Source organism: Choloepus didactylus, chromosome 10 (assembly GCF_015220235.1).
Source record: "Choloepus didactylus isolate mChoDid1 chromosome 10, mChoDid1.pri, whole genome shotgun sequence".
In the NCBI taxonomy this organism is placed as follows: Eukaryota; Metazoa; Chordata; class Mammalia; order Pilosa; family Megalonychidae; genus Choloepus; species Choloepus didactylus.
In genome coordinates this window covers 20,393,668-20,410,770 of record NC_051316.1, presented here as the reverse complement: position 1 = coordinate 20,410,770, position 17,103 = coordinate 20,393,668, and the positions used below count along the sequence as shown (strand labels likewise).

Here is a 17,103-nt window from a genome sequence, read left to right as displayed (position 1 = left end):
TACAAATAAAATGGTGGGGAGAGAGAGGAGTATAGGCAAAGTATATGTGCAGGCTATTGAAGTTAACTTGGTATCAAACCAAATATAATGGTTATATGTTTAGGATGCTAAATTTTAACCCCATGGTAACCTCTAGGAAAACAGATGAAAAATATATCCAGATAGAAATGAGAAAGCTCTCGATATGGTACACCACGAGAAAGCAAATAAATATTAAATAAGCTTAAACAGAAGTGAGGAACCAAAATGCTGTAAGAGTTACAAAGTCTCAATAACAAAATGGCAGACAAAAGTCCTGAATTATCAGTAGTGACTTTAAATTAAATGGATGAAACTCTCTGGTCAAAAAGCAGAGATTAGCAAAATGTTTAAAAAGATGACCCAACTATATATAGTCTGCATGCAGGAGACTCACCTTAAATTCAAAGATACAAATGGTCAAAGGATGGAGAAAAATATACCATACAAATGGTATCCAAAAGAAAGCTGGAATGGCTATATTAATATCTGATAAAATAGACTTTAAGGCAAAAACAGTTACAGGGGACAAAATGGCTATTACATACTGATAATGGAGATAATTTGACAGTAAGATATATGCACCTAACAGCAGAGCCACAAAATATATGATGCAAATATGAACAGATTTGAAGGGAGAAATTGACAGTTCCACATTAATAGTAGACTTTAACACACCACTCTCCATAATGGATAGAACATCTAGTCAGAAGGTCAGTAAGAAAGTACAAGACTTGAATGATACACTGAATCGAGTAGATCTAACAGACATATATAGAACACTGCACCCAACAAAAACAGTAGACATTGTTCTAGAGTGCACATGGGTTATTCTCCAGGGTAGACCATATGTTAGGTCACAAAACAAGTCTTAGTAAATTCAGAAATATTGAAATCACACAATGTATGTTCTCCAGCCACAACAGAATGAAGGCAGAAATCAATAACAGAGGGAGAAAGGGAAAATTCACAAATATGTGGGAATTAAACAGCATACTTTTAAACAAGGGAGTTAAAGAGGAAATCAGAAGCAATGTTAGGAAAAATTTTGAAGCAGATGTAAATAAAAATGCAACATACCAAAACTTACAGGATACAGAGAAGGCAGTGCTAAGAGAGAAATTTACAGCTCTGAATGCCAGCATTAAAGAAGAAGAAAGACTGCAAATCAGAGTCCTAACCTCAAAACTATAAGAATGAGAAAAAGAAGAGCAAACAAAACCAAAGCAAGCAGAAGGAAGGAAATAACAAAGATTAGAGCAGACATAAATGAAATAGAAAACAATAGAATCAAGATGAACAAAAGTTGTTTCTTTGAAAAGTTCCATAAATTTGACAGACCATTAGCTACACTGCCAAAAAAGAATACAAATAACGAAAATCGGAAATGAAAAGGGAGACATTACTACCAATCCCACTGAAATAAAACGGACTGTAAGTGGATACTGTGAACAACTGTATACCAATAAATTAGATAACCTAGATGAAATGGACATAATGCTAGAAACACATGAGTAAACTACACTGAATCAAGAAGAAATAGAAGATTTCAACAATCCAATTACTAGTAAAAAGATTGAATAAGTCATCAAAAAATTGAAGGGGAGGGAACACTCCCTAACTCATTCTTCAAGGCCAACATCACCATCATACCAAATCCAGACAAAGATACCACAGAATAGAAAACTGCAGACCAGTGTCTCTTATGAATGTAGATAGAAATATCCTCAACAAAATACTAGCAACCCAAATCTGACAGCATGTTAAAAGAATTATACACCATGATCAAGTGGTATTTATCCCTGGTATGCAAGGTTGTTTCAACATAAGAAAATCAATTCATGTAATACACCACATTAACAGAATCAAGTGTAAAAAACCAGATGATCATCTCAATCGATGCAGAAAAGGTGTTTAACAATATACGCATCCTTTCTTGATAAAACCACTTAGAACACTAGGAATAGAAGGAAACTTTCTCAACATGGTAAACGGCATATAAGAAAAGACCACAGCTAACATCCTACTTAATGGTAAGACTGAAAGCTTTCCATCTAAGATCAGGAACAAGACAAGGATGCCCACTGTCACCACGGCTATTCAACATTGTGGTGGAACTTCTTGGCAGAGCCTTGGGCGAGAAAAATAAAAGGCATCTAAATTGGAAAGGAAGATTAAAAGTTTCCTTATTTGCAGGTATATGATCCTATGTAGAGAAAATCCTGAGAAATCCACAACAAAGCTCCTAGAGCTAATAAATGAATTCAGCAAAGTGGTAGGGTAAAATATCAGCCCACAGAAATCAGTAGTGTTTCTATATACAAGCAATGAACAATTGAAGGAAGAAATCAAGAAAAAAAATTCATTCACAATAGCAATTAAAAGAATCAGATATCAAGGAATAAATCTAACCAAGGATGTAAAGGACTTATGTACAGAAAACTATACAACATTGTTAAAAGAAATTAAAAAAGATCTAAATAAATGGAAGGATATTCCATGTTCATGGATTGAAAGACTAAATATCATTAAGATGTCAGTACCCCCCAAAGCAATTTATAGATTCAATGCAATCCCAATAAATATCCCAGCTACCTTATTTTCAGAAATGGAAAAACCATTCATCAAATTTATATGGAAAGGTAATCTTGAGAAAGCAGCAGCAAGCATGCTGTGTGCATTTGGCTCCGATGTACGAAAGATAAGGAGGGTAGGGGCACCGTCACGATACAGGAATCCTGACTCGCAGCCTAATGAGAGATTTTACTAAGAGAGAAGGGCCTGGCACATAGCTGGTCCCCAATAGATGATAGATGCATGCACTTCCTCACCTCTGCAGAAGAAATGCTTTAGCCGAGCTCTTGTTTTAAATGGGACTCCTTAGCCTGCATTTAAGGTCGTCTGCCATTCTGACACTCATTTCTTGCTGCTCATTTACACATAAAATTCAGTCTGACGCTCCCAGGGTGTAAATCTCCCTGGCAACGCAGGATATGACTCCCGGGGATGAATCTGGACCTGGCGTCGTGGGATTGAGAACATCTAGACCAAAGGGGGCATGAGAAATGAAACGGAATAAAGTTTCATTGGCTGAGCGATTTCAGATGGAGTCGAGAGGTCACTCTGGTGGGCATTCTTTTGCACTTTATAGATAACCCTTTTTAGGTTTTAATATATTCGAGTAGCTAGAACTAAACACCTGAAACTATCAAACTCTAACCCAGTAGCCTTGACTTTTAAAGACGATTGTATAACAGTGTAGCTTACAAGGGGTGACGGATTGTGAAAACCTTGTGACTCACACTCCTTTTATCCAGTGTATGGATGAATAAGTAGAAAAATGGGAACAAAAACTAAATGAAAAATAGGGTGGGATGGGGGGGTGATTTGAGTGTTCTTTTTTAGTTTTATTTTTTATTCTTATTCTGATTCTTTCTGGTGTAAGGAAAATGTTCAAAAATATATTGGGGTGATGAATGCATAACTCTATGATGGTACTGTGAACAGTTGATTGTACACCATGGATGATTGTATGGTATGTGAATATATCTCAATAAAAAAGAATTCAATTTAAAAAAAAAAAAAAATTTATATGGGAAGGTAAGGGGCCCTGGATAGCTAAAGCCATCTTGAAAAGGAATGAAGTTGGAAGACTCGTACTTCCCAATCTGAAAACTTACTAAAAAAGCCACAATAATCAAAATAGGATGGTACTGGCTCGATGACAGACATTTAGACCAGTGGAATAGAATTGAGAATTCAGAAATCATTCCCTCACAACTGTTTTTTTGACAAGACAGCAAGGACTACTCAATTGTGAAAGAATATTCTCTTCAACAAATGGTGCTGGGAAAACTGGATCTCCATTTGCCAAAATAAAAAGGAGGACCCGTATCTCACACTGTCTACAAAAATCAACCCAAAATGGTTTAAAGACCTAAATATAAGAACTGGGACTCTCAGTCTCTTGGAAGAAAACATGGAGAAGCATGTTCAGGACCTTGTGACTCCGTTTGAACTCTCCTAGCCGCTGAAACATTGCTTTGTTGCCTTTCTTTTCCCCCCTTTGGTCAAAAAGGGCTTCTCAATCCCTCAGTGCCAGGGTTAGGCTCACTCCCAGAATCTGTGTCCCATATTGCCAGGAAGACTCATTCATCTGGGGCAGAGATGGGGGTGGGGGGTTGGGGATCCTGTCCTAGGGACTGTAATTAACAGGAATACCACACAGAGACTAGGGACAAATAATTAAGGGCTGATAAAAGCTGTGAGGTGTTCTGGGTCATGAGAATTGTTTAAAATGGAGAGTGGTAAGGATTGTACAACTAAGTGATGATAATGTAAGATAGTGGATGGATTATCGTGAGCATAACATATGCTGTGTGACCTGAGGAACCCCCTACTTTGTAAGTCAAGCCTTCGATCTTGAGGCTTGCTTAGGTGACATTTGTGGTTGTAAAGGGGAGCCTAAGCCCACCTATAATTGTGCCTGGGAGTCACCTCTAGAGAACTTTTGTTGCTCAGATGTGGACTTTCTCTAAGCCTAACTTGGCAAATAAATCCAAAGCAGTGGTTTCTTAGAGCACAAACAACAAAAGATAAAATAGATAAATGAGACTTCATCAAAATCAGAAACTTTTGTTTCTCAAAGGAATTTGCCATGAAACTAAAAATATAACCTACACAATGCAACAAAATATTTGGAAACCACAAAACCGATTAAGGACTAATACCCAGTATAGATAAAGAAATCCCTCAATTAACAACAAAAAGACAACCCGGTTAAAAAATGGACAAGACTTGAGCAAACATCTCTCCAAAGAAGGTATACAGATGGCCAGAAAGCACATGGAAAAGATGCCCAACATCATTAGCCATCAGGGAAATGCAGATCATAATAACAATAAGATATGATTTCCCACCCATTGGAATGCTGCTGTTTAAAAAAAGGAAAATAACAAGTATTGGAGAAGATGGGGAGAAGTAGGAACACTCATTTATTGCTGGTGGCAATGTACAATGGTGCAGCCACTGTGGAAGACAGGTTTTTGATTCCTCAGACAGCTAAGTATAGAACTACCATATGACCTGGCAACCTCACTTCCAGGTATATACACCAAAGAATTGAAAACACGGGCTCAAACAGGTAATTGAACACTGATGATCATAGCGGCATTATTCACAATTGCCAAAAGATGAAAGCAACCCAAGTGTCCATCGGTCAATGAATGGATAATCAAAATATGGTATATACATACAGTGGAATATTACTCAGCCATAGTAAAGAATGAAGTCCTGATACATGCAACAACCTCAAAGTCATCATGTTGAGTGAATAAGCCAGATAAAAAGGACAACCATTGTATGATCTCACTGATTTGAAACAATTAAAGTAAGCAAACTCATAGAGTATGAATCTAGACTATAGATTACCATGGGATGGGTTGCAAATAGAGAATGGGAAGTTAAGGCTTAAAATGTACTGGGTTCCTATTTGGAATAATGGAAATGTTTTGGTAATAGATGGTGGTGATGGTAGCACAACATTGAGAACGCAATTAACAGCACTGAAATACATATGTCAATGTGATTAAAAGGGAAAATGTTACATTGTATGTATGGTAACAGAATAAAATTTTTTTAAAAAATCCATGAAAATACACTTTAATAGTATAATTATAAAAATGTACTATCACAGCAATGTAAAAAGTGTTGGGGGGCTTTGGAGTGCAGAGAATCCTGTATTTTATGCATGATTGTTCTGTAAACCCACAACTTCTCTAATGAAGGAAAAAAAAAGAGGAAAAAAAAGGAAAGAAGAAAATGATTTCTTTAACGTGCCCATTGGGAAGTTTAGTTAATGATTTTAATGATCTTTGTCTTCTGAAAGTCTTCTTGCTACTAAGTACAACTTCACTATTAACTAAGATGCACATATAATAATGATGGTTGCCGTCTGTCATGGTCCTTTTCCGTGCCAGGTCCCACACAGGGCTTCCTCCATCCAGCATCTCAGGTACGTCTCAGTGCCTGCCCCTCCACGATCCCATGGCTGTTAAATGTGAGGACCCGGGGCTTGACATTTGAACCACATAATCTGGAATAGATTCGTGGAGCACTTCATGTGACTGGGTTCAGTCGTTTTCAAAAAACAAAAATAAAATCAAAAAGAGACTGTGAGATTCCTAATTAAGGAACTGTGTCAGATTACAAGTGATCAGGCTCAAATGACTCTTGCCTTGTTGGGTGAGGAAATGTCACAAATATGCCCTTAGGCAAAGTTCTGCCAGCTTGAAAAATGAGAGACTGTCTTTACAGGGAAAAAATATGCCACAGACCCCTTTTATTGCCTTGGTATTTTTATTGTAATTTTACTTAAATATGTAGAAGCATAAAAGTAAGTACAGTATCCTTGTGCTTTAGAGTTCTTACACAAATGTAATGTCAAGAGAAATGCAGAAATGAAATACAAACTAAAGGGATAAGCCAGTAGAATTCAAATGAATGACATTACCTTAATTAATGGGTGAGGCAGCTTCTGGTTTTATCGACCTGGTTGTAGGATGGGTGCTGGCTGCTGCAGTGCAGTTTCTTGGGAAGTAGATACCTTGTGTTGACTCGAGTCGTTTTCTCCCTCCGAGTCAACAACCACACTCTTAGCACAGTTATCTACACACACTTGTGTCATGTGACATTGACCTTCTTTGGATGTCAAGGTGCCCGTTCGGTATTAAATCCACCTCTGTTCCTTTTTCACTAGATGGTAACAGTTACAGTCATAGTAGTAAGACTGTCTTGGTTGTAATGAGAGACACAGGAGGAGGGCATATGAATGAAATGACGAGAAGGAAAAATGAAAGTCTTATGTATCACTCAGATCCCAAAATTATGTCTTGAGGGTTTAGTGAGAAGAGAGCAGGGTATCTGGAAACTTCAGTTGTAGGAAGAAAAAAGATTAGTAACTACTGGCAACTTCAAAATTTTCTTTTGTCTCTCTCCTCTCTCCTTTTTCTTTGCGATATTTGAGGGAGAGAAAAGAATCACAGTACTGTAACTCTTGTTTAGACTTTATAGAATGGAGAGGTCTTGCCAAGTTTAGGTTGAGTTGCTCAACAAAACACTGTTTTTATAAACTTCTAAGTTATGGTTTTTTAATGTTTCTTAATCAGCCAGGTCTAGAAACAGCCAGTACAGATGTTTTCAGGAGGAGTTAACTTTTCCAAGTACAGTTCCAGAATCTATAAGTAGCAAGAATCTATAATCATTGCCTGACATGGTTTTTTAATCTCTTCCTAGTAGGAAAAAACAGGCTTTGTAGCTTATGAGATGAACTAACTATTCATGCACAAACTTTTACTGTCAGGGACTGGAATACTTGTTTTTTTCCTTTTAGGCAACCGTATTTTTATTGTTGCTCTGTGGCTTTTTTCCCCGTTTTAATTCACATACCATACCATTCATTCAGTGGTTTTTAATATTCACAAGGTTGTGCAACCATCACTTACATAATTCCTGAACATTTTCATCACCCCATAAAGAACCCTCCCCCACCCCATACCCATTACCTTGCTCTGATTTCTTTTGTTAGAGAATTTTTGAATGAATATAATAAATACTGACATGGGAAAGACATGCCAAAAATGTGTAAACACCAGGCTTTCTGTGCCCCTCTGTAACACATGGAGATTGTGGTTAGTGCTGATATTCAAAGTGCTAGAGGCTCTTCCTGAAGCGAATCTGCCTTTGTTCTTAAGTTCAACTCTTTGTTAGCTTGTGGGGCTTTGCTCATACCATTCTCTAACTCTTCTGTCTAGTATAAATTAATTAAATGTAAATTTTAAAATTTTGCTTCTCATGGAAATGTGTGCACTAGCAGCCAGTGGCTGCTCTTTTGAACAGAGCAGAAAGGAGTATATCCATCATTGCAAAGAGTTCTGTGGAACTGTGCTGCTACTCTGGATTATCTTATGTTTTTGTTTTGTCTCCTGGTGTTTATAATTGGAAAAATGAATTAAAAACTACTGTCGAGGGATAGCGTTTCAGTTTAGCTTCCTGTTTTAATTATATAACATAGTGTCTCAAGTGTGGGTTGCAGATCTATTTCTTTTTCTTCTTGCAGTGCATGAACAGAAGTATTGCATTAACTCAGGCGCGCTACTTGGAGAAAGAAGAGAAGTGCCTCCCTCCTCCAAGGTTGGTTGACATTAAAATATGACCTTTCTTGTTTTTCCTACTTTCATGTCTGCCTGAAACGTATTGTTTAAAAATTTTCAAAAGGCTATCACAGGATAAGGAAAAATGTCTGTCATTAAAAGGTCCATCCCCTGTTTCTGTTCTTTAGCTAGATGTTTTCAAATTGTAACTGAGAAGTCCTTTAGGACTCAAGTACCCTCCCACAAACCTCTGGGACCAACTGAAGTTCCACTCAGCTGGTGTTCCAGTTTGCTAACGCTGCCTTTTTGCAAAATATGAGAAATGGATCGGCTTTTATAAAGGGGGTTTATTTGGTTACACAAGTACAGTCTTAAGGCCATGAAGTGTCCAAAGTAAGGGGGCATTTTCACTGAAGGATGGCCAGTGGCATCCAGAAAACCTCTGTTAGCTGTGAAGGCACGTGGCTGGCAGCTTTCCAGAGTTCTGGTTTCCAAATGGCTTTCTCCCAGGACATTCCTCTCTAGGCTCCAGCTCCTCAAAAATGTCACTCTTAGTTGCTCTTGGGGCATTTGTCCTCTCTTAGCTTCTCCGGAGCAGAAGTCTGCTTTCAAAGGCCGCCTCCAAAATGTCTCTGTAAGCTGCAGATCCTCTCTCAGCTCCTTTGCGTTCTTCAAAGTGTCCCTCTTGGCTGTAGCAAGCTCGCTCCTTCTGTCTGAGCTTATATAGTGCTCCAGTAAACTAATCAAGGCCCTGCTGAATGGGTGGGGTCACACCTCCATGGAAGTTATCTAATCAGAGTTATCACCTACAGTTGGGTGAGTCGCACCTCCATGGGAACACTCGAAGAATTACAGTCTAATCAACACTAATATGTCTGCCCACACAAGATTGCATCAAAGATAATGGCATTTTGAGGGACATAATACATTCAAAGCAGCAAAGCTGGTATCTACAGTAACACTAATGTACCACATGCTAGGCCAGCAGCATCTGCCCAGGACAGTCCTGCAGAGAAGGGACAGCAGTCTGGGTTGTGGCGATTATCCCACACTAGGTCCTGTGTGATACTTCATCCAGAACACACTGAAACACCTAGAGGAAAACAAAGCAAAGGGCGAGGAAACTCTACAAAGGTTCAGGAAGCCCTCTGTGAGAATGTGCCTTGAGTCACAATTTTAAATCAATGTTCATTCAACAAAATGTACTGAAGGTAAAAAAATATTAAAGGAGACATGAATCTGTCTTCACAGAGCTTATAGTATCATCAAAGGAGGTGGACATACATCAGAGGTTATAGCCCTGGATTAATTGGGGTCATAGGTTAGGTCTGGCCTGGCTTCCTAGAACAGGTGATGCTTCAGCTGAGCCTCGGAAACCAAGCATGCTTGTGTCGAATCAGTGGTAGGCAGCGTGGCATTCCCGCTGACAAGGTTGCGTGAGCTTTGCTTGGGGGTTGAAATGGTTTGGAGATCTATGTGTACATCTGCAGACCCAGAGCACGAGTTTCAGAAGTACCAGAGAGAGGGAAGCTGGAGAGGAAACGACGCCAAGTCAGGGAGGATTCAGAGTCACACATCAAGGAGTTGGAATGTTATACAGACTTGGAGGGCCAGATTTGGATTTTGGAAGATCCCTCTGGCAACAGCTAGAAACCACCTTGAAGATCCTGCCCCCCTCATGTTACATTGCACCTGTGTAGATACACTTGTTGGTATGACTGTAGGTTGATGAGGAGAGAACCCATGCTTCTTTTGTGCCCCTTGGTACCGCATGCCTAGCACAGAACAGTTCGGTAAATATTCATTTCATGGATGAAGCAGGCGTTTTCAAGGGAAAGGGACAGAGGTATGGGTGGTATTACCCTGTCAAGCTGATATTTTTCTTCAACTTTCTGAAAACTTGAAATGTTCTGCCTTGCCTCAAAGTAGTATAGAACTTCCACATTACTTATTGAATTATAAATGTGAACATCCAAACACTTATTCATTGGTTTGAGAAATGCTGATATCCTGGGGGGTTTTTTGTTTGTTTTTTGTTCTTTTTTTTGTCCTGGTACTGCTTGTAGCAGTAAATTATTTAGAGGACAGTTTCCTGGCTTCACTGGGCAGGCCGCACTGAAAGGTTACCTTGTCTAGATAATATACTAATAGTATAGGCCAGAGGCCAACAAATTTCTTCTGCAAAGGGCCAAAGAGTAAATATTTTAGGCTTGCAGGCCATAGGGTCCCTGTCTCAACTATTCACCTCTGCCCATGTGGTAGGAAAGCACTGGAAACCAGGCATACACAAATGAGTGCGGCTGGTTCCAATAAAACGTTACTTATGAAAACAGGTGGCGGGCTGGGTTTAGTTCTTAGGACATAGCGTGCCAGCCTTTGGCATAGGCTCACCCTGGATAACTTCTTATACCCTCTATTGTCTCTCAGCATTAGGGTTGTGGTCACAGTTGAACAAACGGAAGAAGAACTGGAGAAAGCCGCGTCCACCATCAAGGAGGTGGCCCAGGTTGTCCTGCTCTAGGCCTTGGCTCCGGGCTGGGTGGACTCCTTCCACTCAGCAGGAGGGCAGAGGCCTCCGTCGCTGGGGAGCGTGGACGTCTCACAGACCTCAGGCTGGCCGTGGAGGGACCCAAGCGAGAGCTGTAGATGTTTACTAGGATTATTACCAAATGGCGTGGATGTGGACCAAATGTATGGCAGTGAGAAGGATGCTTATTATTTTTAAAAAGAAAACGTATCTAAAAGCCCAGGAACTGAATTTTTAAAGAGGCAAACTAATTACAGTGTATGACAGGTATTTAAATTGTGCTCTTTAGTACTGTTCAAACACTTTGTTACACCATGTTATATTGTGTTATGTTGTCATTGTTTAAAAATGGAGCTTTAGTGTCTCTTCTCTGTCTTCTAGTAGAAAGGTTCTGTAAGCACTCTTTAACACCCTACTATTTTGTATAAAAATGACTTTGAAACATAAAAGCTTAGAGGAACACTCCGACATCTGTGATGCAGTATTTATTATTTGAAGATCTAATTCGACTACATTTTTTCCAGTCTCCATCACATGAAGCTAAATGGTGGTTAATATACAAAGGAACACGTTTTGTGTGATTATTATAAACTTTTTATTAGAATATATTTGAATGTAGAGTTTTTGTATACTAAATATAGTTACACCATTTCTAACAGCTAATCTTAGCATCCTTAAAAGAATATTCATTCTACTTCCTAAGTGAGCAATAATTTAAATCAAATACTATTTTATTTTAATATAGTTGACCTTTACATTATGTATTGGCTTGTAATCTATTTTAGGAAATGTTTTTGTGATGATCCCAAAATAAATCATGTCCCTGCTATTTTAGAATATCTTGAATGTATTCTTTTTTTGTAGAGTGGGTTTGCCTGGGGATGGATAACCACAGGCTTTTTCTAAGCTAAGAGAAGTGAAGTTTTTTTTTTTTTTCTTTCTTTTCAGCGTTATAAACTCCAAATGTCTAAAAAGAGATATGGAAGCACTAAAAATGAAAATTTTAAGTTATACTTTAGCTATCTGTTTTTTCTTCAGCAAACCAAATTAGGTGGTGTAAAGTTTTGTGATAAGTACTGCAAGATAACTCATATATATATATATATACACACACACACCATTATTCCTTCTCTTATTAAAGGTAAAGGAATAAAATTGTAAAAAGAAAAAAAAGTCATTTTCATAACCTATGTTCATATTAACAAGTGGTCTTCAACATGTTTTTAAATAACACCTTGTATTTTTAAATGTTTAGTTTCTATTTTATTGGAGTTATCTCGGACATATGTGCCTTGTGATTGCTGCTGCTTTAAAATGTACAGTTCTCTTTGGGAGATGACTGTTTTGTTTTGTTTTTAATGAAATAAACCTACATTCCTGATGATTAGTCTGTTTTCATCTGTAACATATGCAACAGAATAGTCTCTCAATTTTAACTTCATTGGAAACTTGGGGTAGTCTTTTCCTTTGTTTTCTGTTGGTTTTTTTTTTTTTTAAGAAATGACTCACTTCTTAGTGCCTTTTTCACTCCTAACCAAAAAATTTATAGTATCTGAAGTTTCCTGAGTTCCTACTAATTTAATCATTGACCACTAACAACTACAATACCAGAGCCATTATATTTTTGAACAGATAGGAATAGTGATGGTTGAGCTATTCCTGTAATACTTTCTAAATCAAAATAGCAGCATCAAGATGTTTATTGCTACTTTTAAAAAGATGATCAGAAGTTTCTCAGAAAGATGGTGGAGCCACACATATTACTTAACTTCCTTCCCTGAAACACACCAAAATTTTAAACAAAAGGATCCAAAAATAAAGAACAATCTTTGTATTGAAACTATGGGGTGGCCACAATCCAGTAACATACACCACAAAAATTATCTGCTACATACAATAAAATCTTGATCAAACAGGCAAAATGCTTTGAAAGGGGGGGGGGTCATTTCCTCAAATCTGAAGCAGCTACAAATTTCTCTTTTACAAAAAAGTGACAGGGTTCTGAAGTGCTCTCCACCATCGATCCTCCGTGGAGAAAGCCAGTGGCTTGAGGTGAGGAACACGGAAACCATTTGCAGTCCATTTCCACTACACAGAACTGCCCATAGGGCAGGGAGGAACCACATGACTACATTTTTATTTCTGCAGCTAAGTTCCCACTTGGCAAAAGTAAACCTCTGAGGCAAGGTGGGACAAAAAAGTTACCAGTACTTCATCAAACTTAGAGCTCCAGAAATTTTATCATGTGCATTTATTTTTGTACCACTAAAAAAACTGTGCTATCTATAACCTGTCACCAGTTATAAGATGTAAGATGCATTTCAATTTCTGAAATAGTATAATATGAGTGGAAAAGATGCATCTTAAAATCTAGGAAATAAGGTAAGTGTAATAAAGAGTAAAAAGAATTGGAAAGGAAGAAATAAAAATACTCTTATTTGCAGATGACATGATAAAAGTACTCTTAAATTTGCAGATGACATGATACTATATGTAGGAAATTCTAAGGTATCCATTAAAAAACCTGTATGAATTAATAAACAAGTTCATGGGATATAAGATCAATATTTCTATATACTAGCCACAAACAATCTGAAAATGAAATTAAGAAAACAATTCCATTCATAATAGCATCAGAAAAGAATGAAATAATAAGGAATAAGTTTAACAAAAAAATGTGAGATAGACACTCAAAACTACAAAACATTGCTATGAGAAGTTTTAGATTTAAATAAATGGAGAGACATTCCATGTTCATAGATTGGAAGATTCCCCAAATTGATGCAGAAATTCAGTACAGTCACTATCAAAATTCCAGATTTTTGCAGAAGTTAACACTGATCCTAAAATATATATGAAAATGCAAAGGCCCTATAGTAGCTAAAATAATTTTTAAAGCAGACAAAATTTGGAAAACTTAACCTACCTGATTGCAAAGCTTTCTGTAAGCTATCAAGACAGTGTGGTGCTGGCATAGTGATCGACAAATAGAGCAAGGAAACAGAATTGAGCATCCGGAAGTAAACCCTCATATTTATGGTCAATTTATTTTTGACAAAATACTGAGACAATTCAGTGGAGAAAGAATAGTCTTTTCAACAAATGCTGCTGCGAGTATTGGATATTATAGTAGATTGAATAATGTCCACTCAAAGATATCAAGTCCTAATCCCTGGAGTTTGTAAATGTTAACTTACTAAGAAAAAGTGCCTGTGCAGATTTGATTGAGTTAAGGATTCTGAGATGAGATTACTCTGAATTATCAAAGAGGGTCCTAAATGCCATCAGAAGTGTCCTTATAAAGGAGAGAGACGCAGACAACAGAGACACACAGAGGAGACCACATGGAGACGAAGGCAATGTGAAGACAAGGCCAAGTTTGGAGTCAGGAGGCTATAAGACAAGAAATTCCAAGCCGGAAGAGATAAGGGATGGATTCTCTCTACAGCCTTCCAAGGAAGTGAAGTGTTGTTGACTTTGGACTTCTGGCCTCCATACCTGTAAGAGAATAAATTTTTGTTTTAAGCCATCAGTGTGTAGTAATTTGTTATAGCAGCCACAGGGAATGAATACAGATAACCATGTGGGGAAAAAGAAAAGAATTTAGACCCTTACCTCACATCACATACAAAAATTAGCTCAAAATGGATCATACATCTAAATATAAGAGCTAGCCCTATAAAACTTCTCAGAGAAAATATTTTTAACCTTGGGTTAGGCAAAGAGTTCTTAGATATAACACCAAAATCATGAGCCATGAAAGAAAAAATTAGTAAGTTGGACTTCATTTTTAAACTTTTGCTTTTCAAAAGACACCATTAAGGAAATGAAGACAAGCCACAGACTGCAAGAAAACATTTATAAATCGTATATCTAAGGAGGAATATAAAAAGAACACTTACAACTCAGTAATAAGTCAACCTAATTTCAAAAGGGGTGGAAAGCTTGACGTTTCACCAAGAAAGCCATACAAATGGCAAATAAGCACATGAGAAAGTATTCAACATCAGTAATCATCAGGAAAATGCAAATTAAAACTACAGAGAGATGCCACTACACACCCAGTAGAATGGCTATAATCAAAAAGACATAATAACAAGCATTAGTAACGTAAGGAAAAACTGGAAACCTCCTACATTGTTGGAGGGTAAGTTAAATGGTACAACTACTGTGCAAAACAGTTTGGCAGTTTCTTAAAAAGTTAAGCGAATTTACCAGCAATTCCCCTCCCAAGAGAAATGCAAACATATGTCTACCCCAAAACTTGTACACATAAGTTCAGAACAACATTATAATAGGTGAAAAGGGGAATCAATCCAATTGTCCCACCAACTGGTGAATGGATAAACAAAATTATATCCATAATGGAATACTATTCAGCAATAAAAATAAATGAATACAGATACATGCTACAACATGGAGGAAACGCAAGAACATTCTGCTAAGTGAAAGAAACCAGAAGCAAAAGAGCACATATTATGATTCCACTTCAATGCAGCATCCACAGAAAGTAGATTAGTAGTTGCCTGGGGCTGGGAGTGAGAATAGGATTCTCACTAAAATCTAAAATCTAGCACAAGGGTTATTTGTGGGGTGATGGAAGAGTTCTAAAACTGGGTTGTGGTACGCTTCCCTACAGACTACAAGGTGATGTAAAAGCACAGTGGCTAACCTCCAACAGCTCTGGTGAAGTGCAGGCCTCAGGGGGCCCCACCAACACTGGCTTCTCACTCTGGATTTGTAGTGGGCAGTATTGTCTAACAATGAGCTGAGCTCAATTGCTTACCATGTATTTTGCAGCATAACTAACACCTTGTATTTGTGCTTTTCACCCACATGTCTTTTATTGTTTGCTTGAAGGGGAGAAAAAGCCTCACCTTTGAAGCATTCTACACCTCTCTCAGCCACTTGGCTGTCTCATCTCCTCTGTTGTAGGCAAAGTTCTAACCAAGCCACTGCAGATACATAGGTTTTTCTGCCACTGTTAGCTCTTCTTGAGCGATCTAAGGGCCAACGGTTTAAAAGTGAGAACAGTGATGCTATCTGGCATTTTATCCTTACCTCAGCTCTCAGTCAGCAAAATGTTTGCAGTGTATCTTAATATTCATGATCACTAGTCCCTCACCTTCATTAGCTAAGCATCTGCTCAGAGTGCCGGTAATGCAGAACTTTTTTTCAACCCTTGTAAGGTTGGCAAAAGCTAGCTGAGCTAGACACCACTCTTCTTCACACCCCATGATTGCTTCTTGACTAAGATGGATTCATGCCATCCTCCCTAATCAGTTTGGTCAAGCCATCAGGCCCAGAGAACACCAAGGCAATTGCTTTTTCTCCTAAACTTACTCACCACCATCCATCCACCACATCTCAAACCATTTACACTTCCAACCTCTATTCTTTCCCCAAGAACTAATAAAAGAGAAATGATCAACTTAAAAAAAAAAAAAATACAACTGGGTTGTGGTAAAGGTTGTACAGCTCTGTAATGTATAGAAATCATTGACTTGTATACTTAAGATAGGTGAATTTTCTGATATGCAATAAAACTTTTTAAAATCTCCTTCTCATGCACAAATACAATAAAACCACAATGAAATATCACTGTATACCCAATGGAATGGCTAGAGACAGTTCAAGATAGTACAAGATGGATAGTCCTGAACGTTGGTGAGGATGTGGAGTGTGAATAACACTTTGGTCGTTTCTAGGCAATTAAACATTTACCTATCCATTCCACTCCTAGGAATTTACCCAAGAGAAATGGAAGCATAAGTTCACACAAAGAATTGTATACCAATGTTTGTAGCAGCTTGTTCTGTAACAGCCCCAAACCGGAAACAACCTAAATATCTATCATTCAGTAGAATACTACTTATCAATAAAAAGGGAATGAATTATTGATACATGCAATATACATGTATGTATCATACAGTATGATGTATCCATCATACAGTATGGATGAATCTCATAATAATTTTGCAGAGTGGAAGAAGGCAGACCTAAAAAACGTACATACTCTATGATTCCATTTATATATAATTCTAGAAAATACCAATTTAATGTATAATGACAGAAGGCAGATCAGTGATTTTCTGGGGATGAAATGGAGGGCTACATGGAGTAGTGGGTAGCAGTTATTACCAAAAGGCAAGAAGAAACTTTGGGGGATGATGTATATATTCATTATCTTTATGGTGGTAATGAATATGGTAATAGTTTCATGGAGTGTGTGTGTATAATTATAATTGTTCACTTCATGTGCAAATATTGTATGTCAATTATACTTCAATTTAGCTGCTTTTAAAAAAAAAAGAATAGCTAGAAAAACCCTGAAGAAGAAAAGCTATAAATTGGGGAAACTAGCCTTAATGGATATTAGAACATCTTGCAAAGCTTCTATAATTAAAA

General features: G+C 37.7%; 1 protein-coding gene across 1 annotated transcript in view; it reads left to right on the top strand.

The window, feature by feature from the left end:
* The window catches only part of SPTLC1 (serine palmitoyltransferase long chain base subunit 1), an 88,467-nt gene extending 76,388 nt beyond the window's left edge, over positions 1-12,079 (top strand). Inside the window, exons 14-15 of the mRNA XM_037797534.1 lie at positions 8,135-8,208; positions 10,596-12,079. Of these exons, the coding sequence (XP_037653462.1) occupies positions 8,135-8,208; positions 10,596-10,689 (168 nt within the window). The 3' untranslated portion in view covers positions 10,690-12,079. The remainder of the gene's footprint in view (positions 1-8,134; positions 8,209-10,595) is intronic.
* The last annotated feature ends 5,024 nt before the right edge of the window (positions 12,080-17,103 follow it).